The sequence below is a fragment of the Abrus precatorius genome, unplaced genomic scaffold (genome assembly GCF_003935025.1).
Source record: "Abrus precatorius isolate BTA unplaced genomic scaffold, Abrus_2018 Scaffold9, whole genome shotgun sequence".
Taxonomy (NCBI): Eukaryota; Viridiplantae; Streptophyta; class Magnoliopsida; order Fabales; family Fabaceae; genus Abrus; species Abrus precatorius.
In genome coordinates this window covers 32,023,410-32,035,544 of record NW_020874439.1, presented here as the reverse complement: position 1 = coordinate 32,035,544, position 12,135 = coordinate 32,023,410, and the positions used below count along the sequence as shown (strand labels likewise).

The following is a 12,135-nucleotide window of genomic DNA, read 5'->3' as shown; positions in this document are numbered from 1 at the left end:
ATAAGAATTGATATATAATTTTTTTTTTTTTTGCATATAAAGATTAAATTGCAAAATAGGATCTTGTATAAAAACTAAAAGATAATTTAAAAACTAAAAATTGTAAATAAAATTGTTATAACACACTATAATGACATAGACAAAATTAAAAATAAATTTTTATATAAAAATTAATATACAAATTTGTTTATTTATAAGAATTAAAATAAAAAAAGCCTTGTATAGAGATTATATATATAATTTAAATTATTATTGTTATAATTGTTTTTGTTAAAAAAAAGAGAATTACGAGTCTTTTCATTTTACAATTTGAAAGTTTTTATTTATTTTTTTAAATTACATTTATGTCAAATGTTATCAAGTTTTATATATAAAGATGTTATTATATTCAATTAAATTTGATTTTCTGCTTCTTTGTTGCGGCTTCTTATACAGTATTAATCCACTTTTAAATGAAATAAAATGGCATATGAAAATGTAAGTTTAATTTTGTACTCTTCGTGTACAAATTTTTATATTATTATTAAAATATGTTAGATATATATATTTTAAATTAATTATTTTAAAAGTTAATAATTTGCATTGATATGATAAGCTATAATTAAATGTATCACTGCATTTTGTATGTTGAGGTACATTAGAGATGCAAGTACTGATTTTATTTTTTTTACAATCACAACAACTTTTTTATAAGTTTTATGATCGTTTTTAAAATAGGTATAATTTTATTCAAAACAGGTGTAAAATAAAAATTCAGTTAATACAGTAACAAACAAGAGCAGTGATCTTAACGACTCAAAATAAGTGTCTACATCATACATCCAGTGTTTTCTGGGGTTGAATTTAAAAAAAAAATTATTTTATGTATAAAAGAATTTAAATAATACTAATATAGTAGAAAGTAATATAAAATGATTATAAAAAATATTTTAATACCTAAAAATACTAGATGTGAAGTGTAAGCACCCATTTTAGGTGTTAAAATAACATATCTGAACAAACAATGAATGTCTAGACAAAAGGAAGAAAAGGTAAGATAAAGAAAATAGTTTGGTAGCCAAAGAAGAATGGTTGACTGAGCATAAGTATAATTTTATTTTTATCCCTTTTCATAGGGTGCATGCAACATTTTAGGACAACTAAAAATTATCTCTTTTTAACTTTTTTTACTTTATTTGTGAGAGATATATAAAAAAGCTAAAAAGATATCATATTCAATGTAACATATAAAGTTAATTCTTAATTATTCAAATATCATAATAACATAAATTTTCCAAGTACATTTTTCAGTGCATTACATGCACCATCATCCTAAACTCCACCAATTAATTTTGACCCCTTCTTCACACTAATGACAATGACGCATTTCCTTACGACTTTTTTCATTTAGCGATTCATTCCCCTTATTTAACTAAACATTTGTTGCTTCATGTTCATATATGGGGGTCACCAAGGTAAACTTAATCTTTACTGAATTTGACGGTGGTATAGTTCTGCTGCTAATCTTGGTTTTGCCATTGCGACAAGTGGCTCAGCGAGAAAAATTTCATCATCGGACTCAGCAAGGTTAATTGTTGAAACATTGGGTGGTGCACTCCAAGTGAAGCCATGAAGCAACCTAGCAAATAGCATCACAGTCATAGTAGTGCCAAGCATCACTCCAGGACAACCACGTCTTCCAATACTGAATGTCATGAACCTCAAATCTGGCTCTGTCAAAACGACATCGGATCCATCACTCTTGAGGTGTCGTTCAGGTTTGAACTTGAGGGGCTCATTCCACACTTTTGGGTTTCTCCCCAGTTCTCGTCTTCCTATGATTACATGGCTACCCTTAGGGATGAAGTAGTTTCCCACAGTTGTGTCACTCATAGAGACATGGGGTGGAATGAAAGGTGCAATGGGATGAAGCCGAAAAGCTTCTCTTGCACAAGCCTTCACATAGTTGAGCTTTGGAATGTCTGATTCTTGAACAAGCCTTTCTTTCCCTACCACACTGTCCAATTCTTCCGTCGCTCGTTGGAGTAACTCTGGTTGGTTTATCATTTCAGCTAGTGCCCATTCAAAAGCATTTGATGGATTGTCCATTGTTGCAAGCATTAGTTCCTACAAGAAATAGTTTGATTTGAGTTTGAGTATTGATGTTTAAATTTATATTTTTAACATGCAGAAAATAGAACTAACTGGCATGCATCATGTTATTTTCCATCGCCTTTAATTTTCCATCTCTTAATTAAAAAGTGACACTTGAGGGGAAGATAAGAAAAAAGGTCAGCATAAGATATATATGGTTATAGTGTTTACATATGCAATTGTAATGCATGTATGAGAAATAAAATAGGAAAAGTGAAATATATTACTATAATTTGCGCTTTAATTTCCTTCAGTGTCAATGATGGGTTGTGGTTTGCATCTTTCAGGGAGAGTAGAATGTCAAGCCAGTCCTCTTCATTAACCTTTAATCCATTATTCCATTGTTTCATTCTCTTTTGAATGATGGGATCATGATGCTTATTCACGATCCTCAAAACTTCTTTCACCTTCCTTTCCTGGCCATCCAAGTCAAGTCCCCTCAAGCATGGGATATAATCAGAAAGAGAAAAGGCATAAACATACTTAATCAAATCAAAGACGGAATCAACATGTTCAACTTCCTCAAGACCAGGCCCTCCATCATTTCTACCTTCCCCAAAATACCTTGTGTTAAAAATAACTTTCCTGATCAAGTTACCACAGTAATGCCTTGCAGCACTCCTAATATTCACAAGGCCACCATCAACACCACCATCATGGTTCACATTTTTGCATTTGTTGTAGACGTAAAACATTATGTTGTCAGCTTCTGCAGCCCTTCTGTCATGAAGCCATTGGTGCTTTTGTGGGGAAAGCAAATCATGGGTTATGATTTTCTTCATTTTCTTCCATTGGTTCCCAAAGGGCCCAAAAAGTGTGGTAGAATATCCATCACTAATGAGTTCAGTGCACATGCTTAGTGATCTTGATGCAAAAGTTTCATCTTGTTTTCTCAAGAACTCAGTGGCTATGGTAGGACATGTCACTGGGATAACATAGGCATTTCCTAAGCGGAAACATGCAATTTCAGTGTTCATTTCTTTCATGAGTTTGTTTATCCACTTTTGGACAGGTTTGTTTGTAAGCATTTCAGGAAGGTTACCAACTATAGGCCATGGTTTGGGACCTGGTGGGAGTTTCGGCTTTTGTTTGTTGGAATATTTCTGAATCGCGTCAGATCTTAGGGCTTTGATGATCATAATAATGCCAGCGATTACAGCAAGGAAAGAAGGCCAAAAGCCTTGAAGTTGTGACAACAAAGGCAAAGCCATAGCTTTGAAAGGGGTTTTGGGATAAAAAGGATGAGTTGGTGAATTATTTGGCTACGGTTTAGAGGGAAAACGGAAGATGTCTTGCCTTTTTTTCTAATGAATGGTTCTGCTTGGGAGAAGTTTGATCACTGATACCCTATTTAAAGGATGCTAAATAAGTATAATTTTATTTTATGTCAAAACAGGTGTAAAATAAAAACTTGGTTGTATTTTACTATTTTTTTTTATTTAGCATTATAAATCGTTGTAGATGCAGAGTCAATATGTGAATGCAATTTGATTTATTTTGGGTAGGTGAACTCTTCAATACCATACTTCTAATTTAAATATCCCGTTTATTTAAGTATGGGTAAATAATCCAAGTATTAGTAGTTAACGTGCAGGAGATATTTTTAACTAGGCCCCATTTATCGCATATTTTTATTAAATATTTTTTAATAAATTGAATGTTTATTAAAAAAATTAATTAAGAATTATTTTAAAAAATATTGGAAAAGGAAAACATAAATTGTTTAATAAAATTGTTGCCTAACTTATTTTATTATTTCATTACATCTATTGGTAGAATCAACTTCCGGAATCATAGGTTACGTGTAAAAGCGTGATTAAGCAAACTAAGTATATAAATATCATTGCACATGCTGATTGAGTATATAAATTAATGTAAAAAAGGTATAAATAAGAATTGAAGAGTAAAAAAATAATAATAATAGATATGTTAAGTAGTATAATAATAACATGAAAAAAAAAAAATAGACTGTAAAAATTAGGATTAAAAAATCACCTTGTTATAAATATAATTAGTTTCACTAGTACAAAAGAACATTTTTTACAATAGAATTTTACATCAATTTTTTGTAAAATAAGGTAAAAAAAAATATAGTGATATTTTTAAAATTTTTGTAATCTTTTTTACATCAGTTGTTAAAAAAACCGATGTGAAAAATATTTTTTACATCGGTTGTAGAAATAATCGATGTAAGAAAAAAATGCGATGACATTTTTGAAATTTATGCAAACTTTTCTACATCGGTTGTTTTTACAACCAATGTAAAATGTACATTCTACGTCAGTTATTTTTGGGACCCGATGTAGAATCCATTTAAATTTCAAATTTTCATATACGTGCTAGTGAAATAGCATAAATTAGAGACTCAAACACATATATTTTTAAGTTTTTGAAACTTCTGTTTTGTTAGCTAAGTGGACAACAAACATGCAAAGGTTTTTCAGGTACATCAATTATTTTAATTTCTTTCTTTTTTTTGTTGTTTCACTTTTTGTTGTTTCTTCTTTCTTATTAAAAGATTTGATGAACATTGCATCTTCTTTATATTTCAGTTTCAAATAAAGATGAATAATAATGAAACATGATTACACAATAAATACGACAAACACAACAAACATGATGAACATAATTAACATGACGAATATGAAGAACACGATGAACTTGAAGAATACGATGAACATGAAAAATACGACGAATATCATAAACACTGATGTTCATGAATTTCAATTTAGCTTAAAAAAATATATTGGTAATATTGACGCGAACGTTGAAACTTTTAGAGAAGAAATATTGATGCCATTGACAAAAATAAATATTAAGAACATTTTTTATATAGGTTATTATAAATAATCGATGTAGAAAGTGACACTTCTTACATTGATTTTTAATAACCGATGTAAAAAGTCTCATACTTTCTACATCATTTATATTTATATCGGATATATAATTAATATAAAATGTCTCTTTTAACCAATATAAAAAGCCTTTTTTTCACTTAGTGTTTGCAGGTGTCCATATTTAATAATAGATTAATTTGAAGAAATAATTTTTTATTTGGTAAATTATTGAAAATAAATAAATATTTTAAAATAAAATTGCACTAGATTCGTAATTTTTTGTCCACAGCTGATCTCCTTTGTTAAAAAAATAATATTTCCTTTTCACGTGAAACGTTAAAAATATAAAAAAATCTTATATTAAAAAACTATTAATCAATCAGTCGTTGATGAGGTAACATTACTGCGTTGACCTTGTTATTGATGTACGACGAGTGTTATTTTTAATACATTTTTAATTATTAATTAAAATTTAATAGAGTGTATTGTTAATTTTTTTAATTTTTTGTTCACTTGCTATTTTTTTTACAAAAAAAAAGTACCAAAATTGTGAGTTTAGGGTTTAGGGAAGATAAAGAAAAACAAATGGCATACGCAATATATCTCTTTACTTCTTGGAATGTATATATCACAACACACGTTTCCATTGAGACAAAAATCAACCAAACATGCAATGCAATGCCAAGGATTGTGAGTTTTTCTGGTACATAAAAAATTGTTTGTAATAGCATGATGACTTGGGTTATTAGTTAATCAAGAATGAATTTGTAAAGATAATTTTTTTTATAATTATGATAAATTCTACGATACTCTAAAAAACAAGAAAGAGTATTCTATGTTTTTGTACACGTAGAACAATTATAATCATTATTTTAGTGATATAATTAGTGTTGTTTTTAAAAAAAATAAATATTTTTTAATATTTTAGTATAATTTAAATAAAATATTCAATGCTCTTTTAAATTTAAGAGTATCGTATTAAGTACTTGTAATAATTATTAATACAATGGAGAATAATAAATATTTAACGTGCTCAATTTCACATGCCGATTAAAGGGAGGTTTGCTTCCTGACATATCTGATTATTATTATGTTTATTGTTAGAACCACATGGTTTAGATATAAAATTATTCAAGGTGTGAATTCATTATCTTCTGTCTCTCTAAGAAACGCCATGCACACATATATAAACTTAACACAACTTGATGGTATTTTATATTCGTTTAATCACTAATACCAATAATGTGACAGTGATTAATATAAATGAAAACGGAAGTTTCAAAATAATTATGTTAAGATATGTTTTGGGTTTAATGAAAAATTAAACTTATAATTTTATGTAAACTTTTTAAATTTCTCATAATTAATTCAATTTTTTCAACTTTTGTTGTTAAAAATAGATTAGACCTAACTCAATTTTAAAAATTAGCTCTTATAAAAATGACCACTTAGGTCTCTATCACTATAAAAAAAAAGAAAAGAGATTAGCAATTAAATTTGACACTACATTAAAATCGGCCATAATTTACAACTGATTCAACGATGGATGATTATTATATAACAAAAAAAGACAAAAAATATTTTAACTCTGAATTATTGCTTGATTACTTGATCACTAAATTATTTAAGAACCCTCTATTTATGACCAATGAAATTGAGACTTAAGTTCTAATGGTGTCATGTTATATTCATAATTTTTTATTTTTTTTAATTTAGTCCTTCAAATTATATTGAAATTTTATAAAATAACTCAGCTTCAATCTCAAGACACTCACCTCGTTAATGGCTCAGCGTTACAATTTAGTCCTTTTTAAAATACGTCTAAAAACAGGGTCGTCACGTTTGGATTGTCAGATGAAAAGTATATATAAAAGGCTATGTTACAAAATTAAATTAAATAAAGACTAAAATACAAAAAATATAAATTAAGAAATTTATTAAAAAGATAAGAAACCTATTATATTCTGCCGTATATTTTAACAAAGAAATACTTCGGTAAGTTTGAGATCCAGAGCATGTATTGACTATAATAAGTTATAAGACTCTCGATTAACCAAAACGTTTTATAAAAAGAAACATCTTTATCAAAGTCCTCACATTTGAGATTGAACAACAAGCTTCGAGACAATATAATTTTTTTAAAAGGAGAGATTTAAGGAGATTAAAAAAAGTTTACCTAACCTTCGCATCAACCCAAAATAATAAATCAGTATTATTAGATCAAATGTCCAAAATAAAAGAAATACCAATTGGGTTAGATGAATTCGATTGTTTGATATATATATATATATATATATAAGATCACATGATCATCATGTATACCCAATAACCTTTCTTAAGCCCTTTCTGTTCAACCCTTTTCCCATGGACCATGTTCTTTGCTTCACCTACTTTCCAGAGGGTTTACCATTAAGTTCTTCCTAAAGCATCACTGCTCTCATAAATTCAGGTTTCCCAATAGAATTTTTGCATTTACAGACAATGAGATAGTATAAAACACTATGATAGTACAAAATATGATACCTTATAATTATTATAAGTTAATATTTTTTTTTATACATGCATTTACAATGTATATTTATCAATCTTTACTTTGATTTTCTATAAAATTGTTACCCAAAAGTGAAATGGTAGAAAAAGGAAAGCTTAAAATAATTTCTATCAAGTGACGATTAGAACATCAAAATTGTATCTGATTATTTTTTTAATAATATAAAAATAAGTATTGATATTTATTTATTATTAAAAAAATAAATGTTAACTTTTATATATCAACACTAATTTTTTATTATTAAAAAAATAAATACAAGCTTTTATATATCACATGTTACAGAACATATTATAAAAGAATATTTACAATAAAAATAAAAATAATAGAAAAGAAAATATTATTGCAAGTTGCTATTCTTAATTGCTCGTTATAATGAAGTTGGGTACAACAGAAATTAAGTTTGAAAAACTTAGAGTATGATTAATTATGGTATTAGTTAAATTTGTTTATATAATTCTTTCTTTTGATATTTATATATACAAGAGAAGAATCTTTTTATATTGATGTAAGTTTAAAAGCTCTTACATTTAATCTAAATTTTTTATTTAACTTATATCTAATATATTATAATTTATTATTTTATTGACTATTAAATATAAGTTAAATGAAAAGTTTAGAATATGTTTAAAAAGATTCTTTTATATATATATATATATATATATATAATATTATAAGTTAAATAATAATTTTTTCAAATTATATAATTTTAAAAAAGTTATTAGTTAGGTTTGATAAATACTTTTAAGATTATAAATATTTTTATTAAAAAAATAAAACTCTTTCTTTAAATATTTAACACAAATAAGAGACTTAAATGTTTGATAAATACTTTTAAGATTATAGATATTTTTATTAAAAAATAAAACTCTTTCTTTAAATATTTAACACAAATAAGAGACTTAAACTCAAAAGTATTTAATTAAAATATAACAATCGTATACCAATTATTTCATTCTTGGAAGGTAGATTTGTTCATTAACTGGTCTAAATATTCAAGGTAGGAGTGATTATTGGATTGAAACATATGTCATTTTCTTTAGCATACTTTTTACGCTAGATTCCACTTATATATGGTTATTATATATTTTGTTTATTATTAGAACCACATCGATTAAATATAAAATTCAAAGTGTGAATTCATTATCTTGTGTCTCTAAGAAACAAGCGCACACATATATAAACTTAACGCAACTTGATAGTGTTTTATATTGTCGTTTAGTCACTAGTACTAATAATGTGATGTGGCAATGATTGATAGAAATGAAAACAGAAGTTTCAAACAAATTATGTTAAGATATGTTAAGGATTTAATGAAAATTAAACATATTTTATGTAAACTTTTCAAATTTCTCATGATTAATTATTTTTTAAAACTTGTGTTGTTAAAAATAGATTACCCCTAAGTCAATTTAAAAAATTAACTCAAATAAAAATGACGACTTAGGTCTCTATCACTATAAAAAATAATATATTAGCAATTAAATTTAACAATAAATTAAAATCGGTCATAATTTATAATTGATTCAATGACCTGTGATTATTCCATAGAAAAAAGACAAAACAATATTTTATATCTGAATTAATGCTTGATTACTTGATCACAAAAATGAAATTAGGAATTTGATCACTAAATTATTTGAAAAATGAATTAGCAACGAAAATATTCAGAAAAAAGTGCAAAACAAGGAAATTAGTGCTGTATAATTTAATATTAAATTAGCAATAAATTATTCAGTAAAATAAAATAAAATAAAGAATTAGTGACCAAACATCTTATAACATAGATTCATTTTAGATAAATTTCTTCAAAAATACTTATAAAAAAAATAAAGCAAAGAGACAAAATAAATAAAAATAGTTTTATAAGTTAAATTTAATTTATACACATATTTTGAAAGAATTATATCATAAATTTTGTAAAAAATTATATATGAGCATAAGTTTATTTTAACTTTTAAGAAAAATTAAATTTATTTTTTCTTTTTCTTTTTTATAAACATTTGTTAAAAAGTTAATCTAAACTAGGCTACCGTCCTGAACTTGATGAATACTTCTATAAGCATTTTTTGAGCTTTAAAGGATATATTGACTCAAGTTAATAGACTCAATTAACATAAACTTCTTACAAAAAGAAACATCTTTACCAAAGTCCTCACATTTAAGTTTCAGACAATTTTAAGTAATTCAACGTTGGGACTGACAAGCTTCGAGACAATATTGGAAAAAAATTGAGTCTTAATCTTAAAACTCAAAAAGAAAAAAAAATGCTTATAGTTTTGGCTAATATAAAACATTTAAAAATTTGTAATATTAAAAAATAATTCTTAAATTAATATTTACTCTTTAATATTTGATTTAATAATTCAGATGCATGTAGTTATGAGACCAATTTTTAAGTAAATGATAATATAATTTTTTAAAAAGGAGAAATTTAAGGAGATTAGAAAAAGTTTACTTAAGCACCGCGTCAACCCAAAATAATAAATCAGTATTATTATATCAAATGCCCAAAATAAAAAATAAAAATAAAATACCAGTTTGGTATGAATTTGATTATTTGCGGACCAGGTACTCTAGCTGTTATAAGAATCACCCACGATGGTTAGGTTTAACCTATATATATATACACACATCAATCATTACAAAATAATGCACTATATATACGATCACACTATCATCATATATTCCCAGTAACCTTTCTTAAGCCCTTTCTGTCTTCAACCCTTTTCCAATGGACCATGTTCTTTGCTCTCTAGTCTCTCATCACTTACTTTCCACAGGGTTTTGGTATCTCATTATTCTCATACTAATATGCTTTCCCATGAAGTTCTTCCTCAAGCATCACTGCTCTCATAAGTCCAATAGAACCAGATTACTCCCACCTGGTCTCACACCTTGGCCTATAGTTGGTAACCTTCCTGAAATGCTCACAAACAAACCAACATTTAGATGGATACAAAAGATCATGAATGATCTAAACACTGAAATTGCATGCATCCGTCTAGGTAACATCCATGTCATCACAGTAACTAGCCCTGAAATTGCACGTGAATTTTTGATAAAAAATGATGCTGCTTTTGCATCAAGACCCTCGAACTGGTCCAGTGAACACGTGTCAGGTGGATATTTAACCGCTGCTCTTGTGCCCTATGGAGATCAGTGGAAGAAAATGAAGAGAGTCATAACAAACGAGTTGCTTTCACCTTTGAGGTTCAATTGGCTTCATGACAAAAGGGTGGAAGAAGCTGATAACCTTGTGCGTTTTGTGTACAACCAATGCAAAAGTGGTGGTGGTCTTGTGAACGTGAGGGTTGCTGCACAGAATTATTCAGGGAATATAATTAGGAGGATGCTTTTCAATAGAAGGTACTTTGGAGAGGGTAGGGAAGATGGAGGACCAGGGCTTGAGGAAATAGAACATGTAGAAGCAATTTTTATCATTTTGAAATACTTATTTGCATTTTGTGTGTCTGATTACATGCCATGCTTGAGGGGCCTTGACTTGGATGGTCATGAGAAAATCATGAAGGATGCTACTAAGGTTGTGAAGAAATATCATGATCCCATCATTGAATATAGGATTCAGCAATGGAAACATGGTGAAAGGACACGTGAAGAAGACTTGCTTGATGTTCTCATCTCACTCAAAGATGGTGATAACAAGCCACTGTTGAGTGTAGATGAAATTAAATCCCAAATCATGGTACGTAATGCTTTGTTATAATTCTTTCTCCTTTGCTTCCAAATTTGGGGATACGTTCACTTACACAGGCATACTATTATGCTACTCTATACTCGCTTGATTATTGTTATATATACTACAGAACACACGTGCATCAATTAACGTTAAGTGGTTTTAGTTTATTCTTTGATTTTGAATTCAAGTAGCAGTCGTACTCAACAACACATCAGAAACTACTATATCTCTGATTTAAAATTTTGAATTTCATATGCATCAAATTAACATAAATCATTACGTTGTAGGAAATTATGGTTGCAACGGTGGATAATCCATCGAACGCACTTGAATAGGGACTTTCAGAAATGATAAATCAGCCAGAGTTACTTCAAAAGGCAACTGAAGAATTAGACCGAGTGGTTGGGAACAAAAGGCAAGTGCAAGAGTCAGATTTTTCCAAACTCAACTACGTCAAGGCATGTGCAAGAGAAGCTTTTCGTCTTCACCCCATTAATGATTTCAACGTTCCCCATGTCTCAATGGTTGACACATTTGTTGCAAATTACTTTATCCCAAAGGGTAGCCATGTGCATCTAAGGAGACAAGGGCTTGGCCAAAACCCTAGAATTTGGAAAGAACCACTCAAGTTTAAACCTGAACGTCACCTAAAGAATGATGGGTCTAATTTGGCTTTGACAGAACCAAGCTTGAATATGATAACATTTAGCGTTGGAAGGCGTAGCTGTCCAGGCCTCAGGCTTGGAACTTCAATGGCTTTTATGCTATTTGCTAGATTGTTGCATGGCTTTGCTTGGAGCGTACCACCCAATCAATCTTCCATCGACCTTTCTGAATGTGAAGTTGATACCACCAAAGCTAAGCGACTTGTGGCATTTGCTAAGCCAAGGTTGCCACCAGAGGCATTGTTATATTAA

The 12,135-nt window shown here is 28.3% G+C and overlaps 1 protein-coding gene and 1 pseudogene across 1 annotated transcript; one reads left to right on the top strand and one right to left on the bottom strand.

The window, feature by feature from the left end:
• Positions 1–1,467: 1,467 nt before the first annotated feature.
• LOC113851244 (isoleucine N-monooxygenase 1-like) lies at positions 1,468–3,344 on the bottom strand. Its single transcript, XM_027481713.1, has 2 exons — positions 2,361–3,344; positions 1,468–2,106 (listed from the first exon to the last, which is right to left on the bottom strand). Exons 1-2 carry the CDS (start codon positions 3,342–3,344, stop codon positions 1,468–1,470), a joined length of 1,623 nt encoding a protein of 540 aa, XP_027337514.1.
• A 6,908-nt stretch (positions 3,345–10,252) lies between these two features.
• LOC113851243 lies at positions 10,253–12,135 on the top strand (annotated as a pseudogene).

Excerpts from the sequence above, each read along its gene's own strand:
- LOC113851244 (XM_027481713.1), bottom strand. The coding sequence starts at position 3,344 with ATGGCTTTGCCTTTGTTGTCACAACTTCAAGGCTTTTGGCCTTCTTTC. Across the intron at positions 2,107-2,360 it reads AAATTAAAGCGCAAATTATA|GAACTAATGCTTGCAACAAT; the intron begins GTAATATATTTC and ends TATTTCTTGTAG.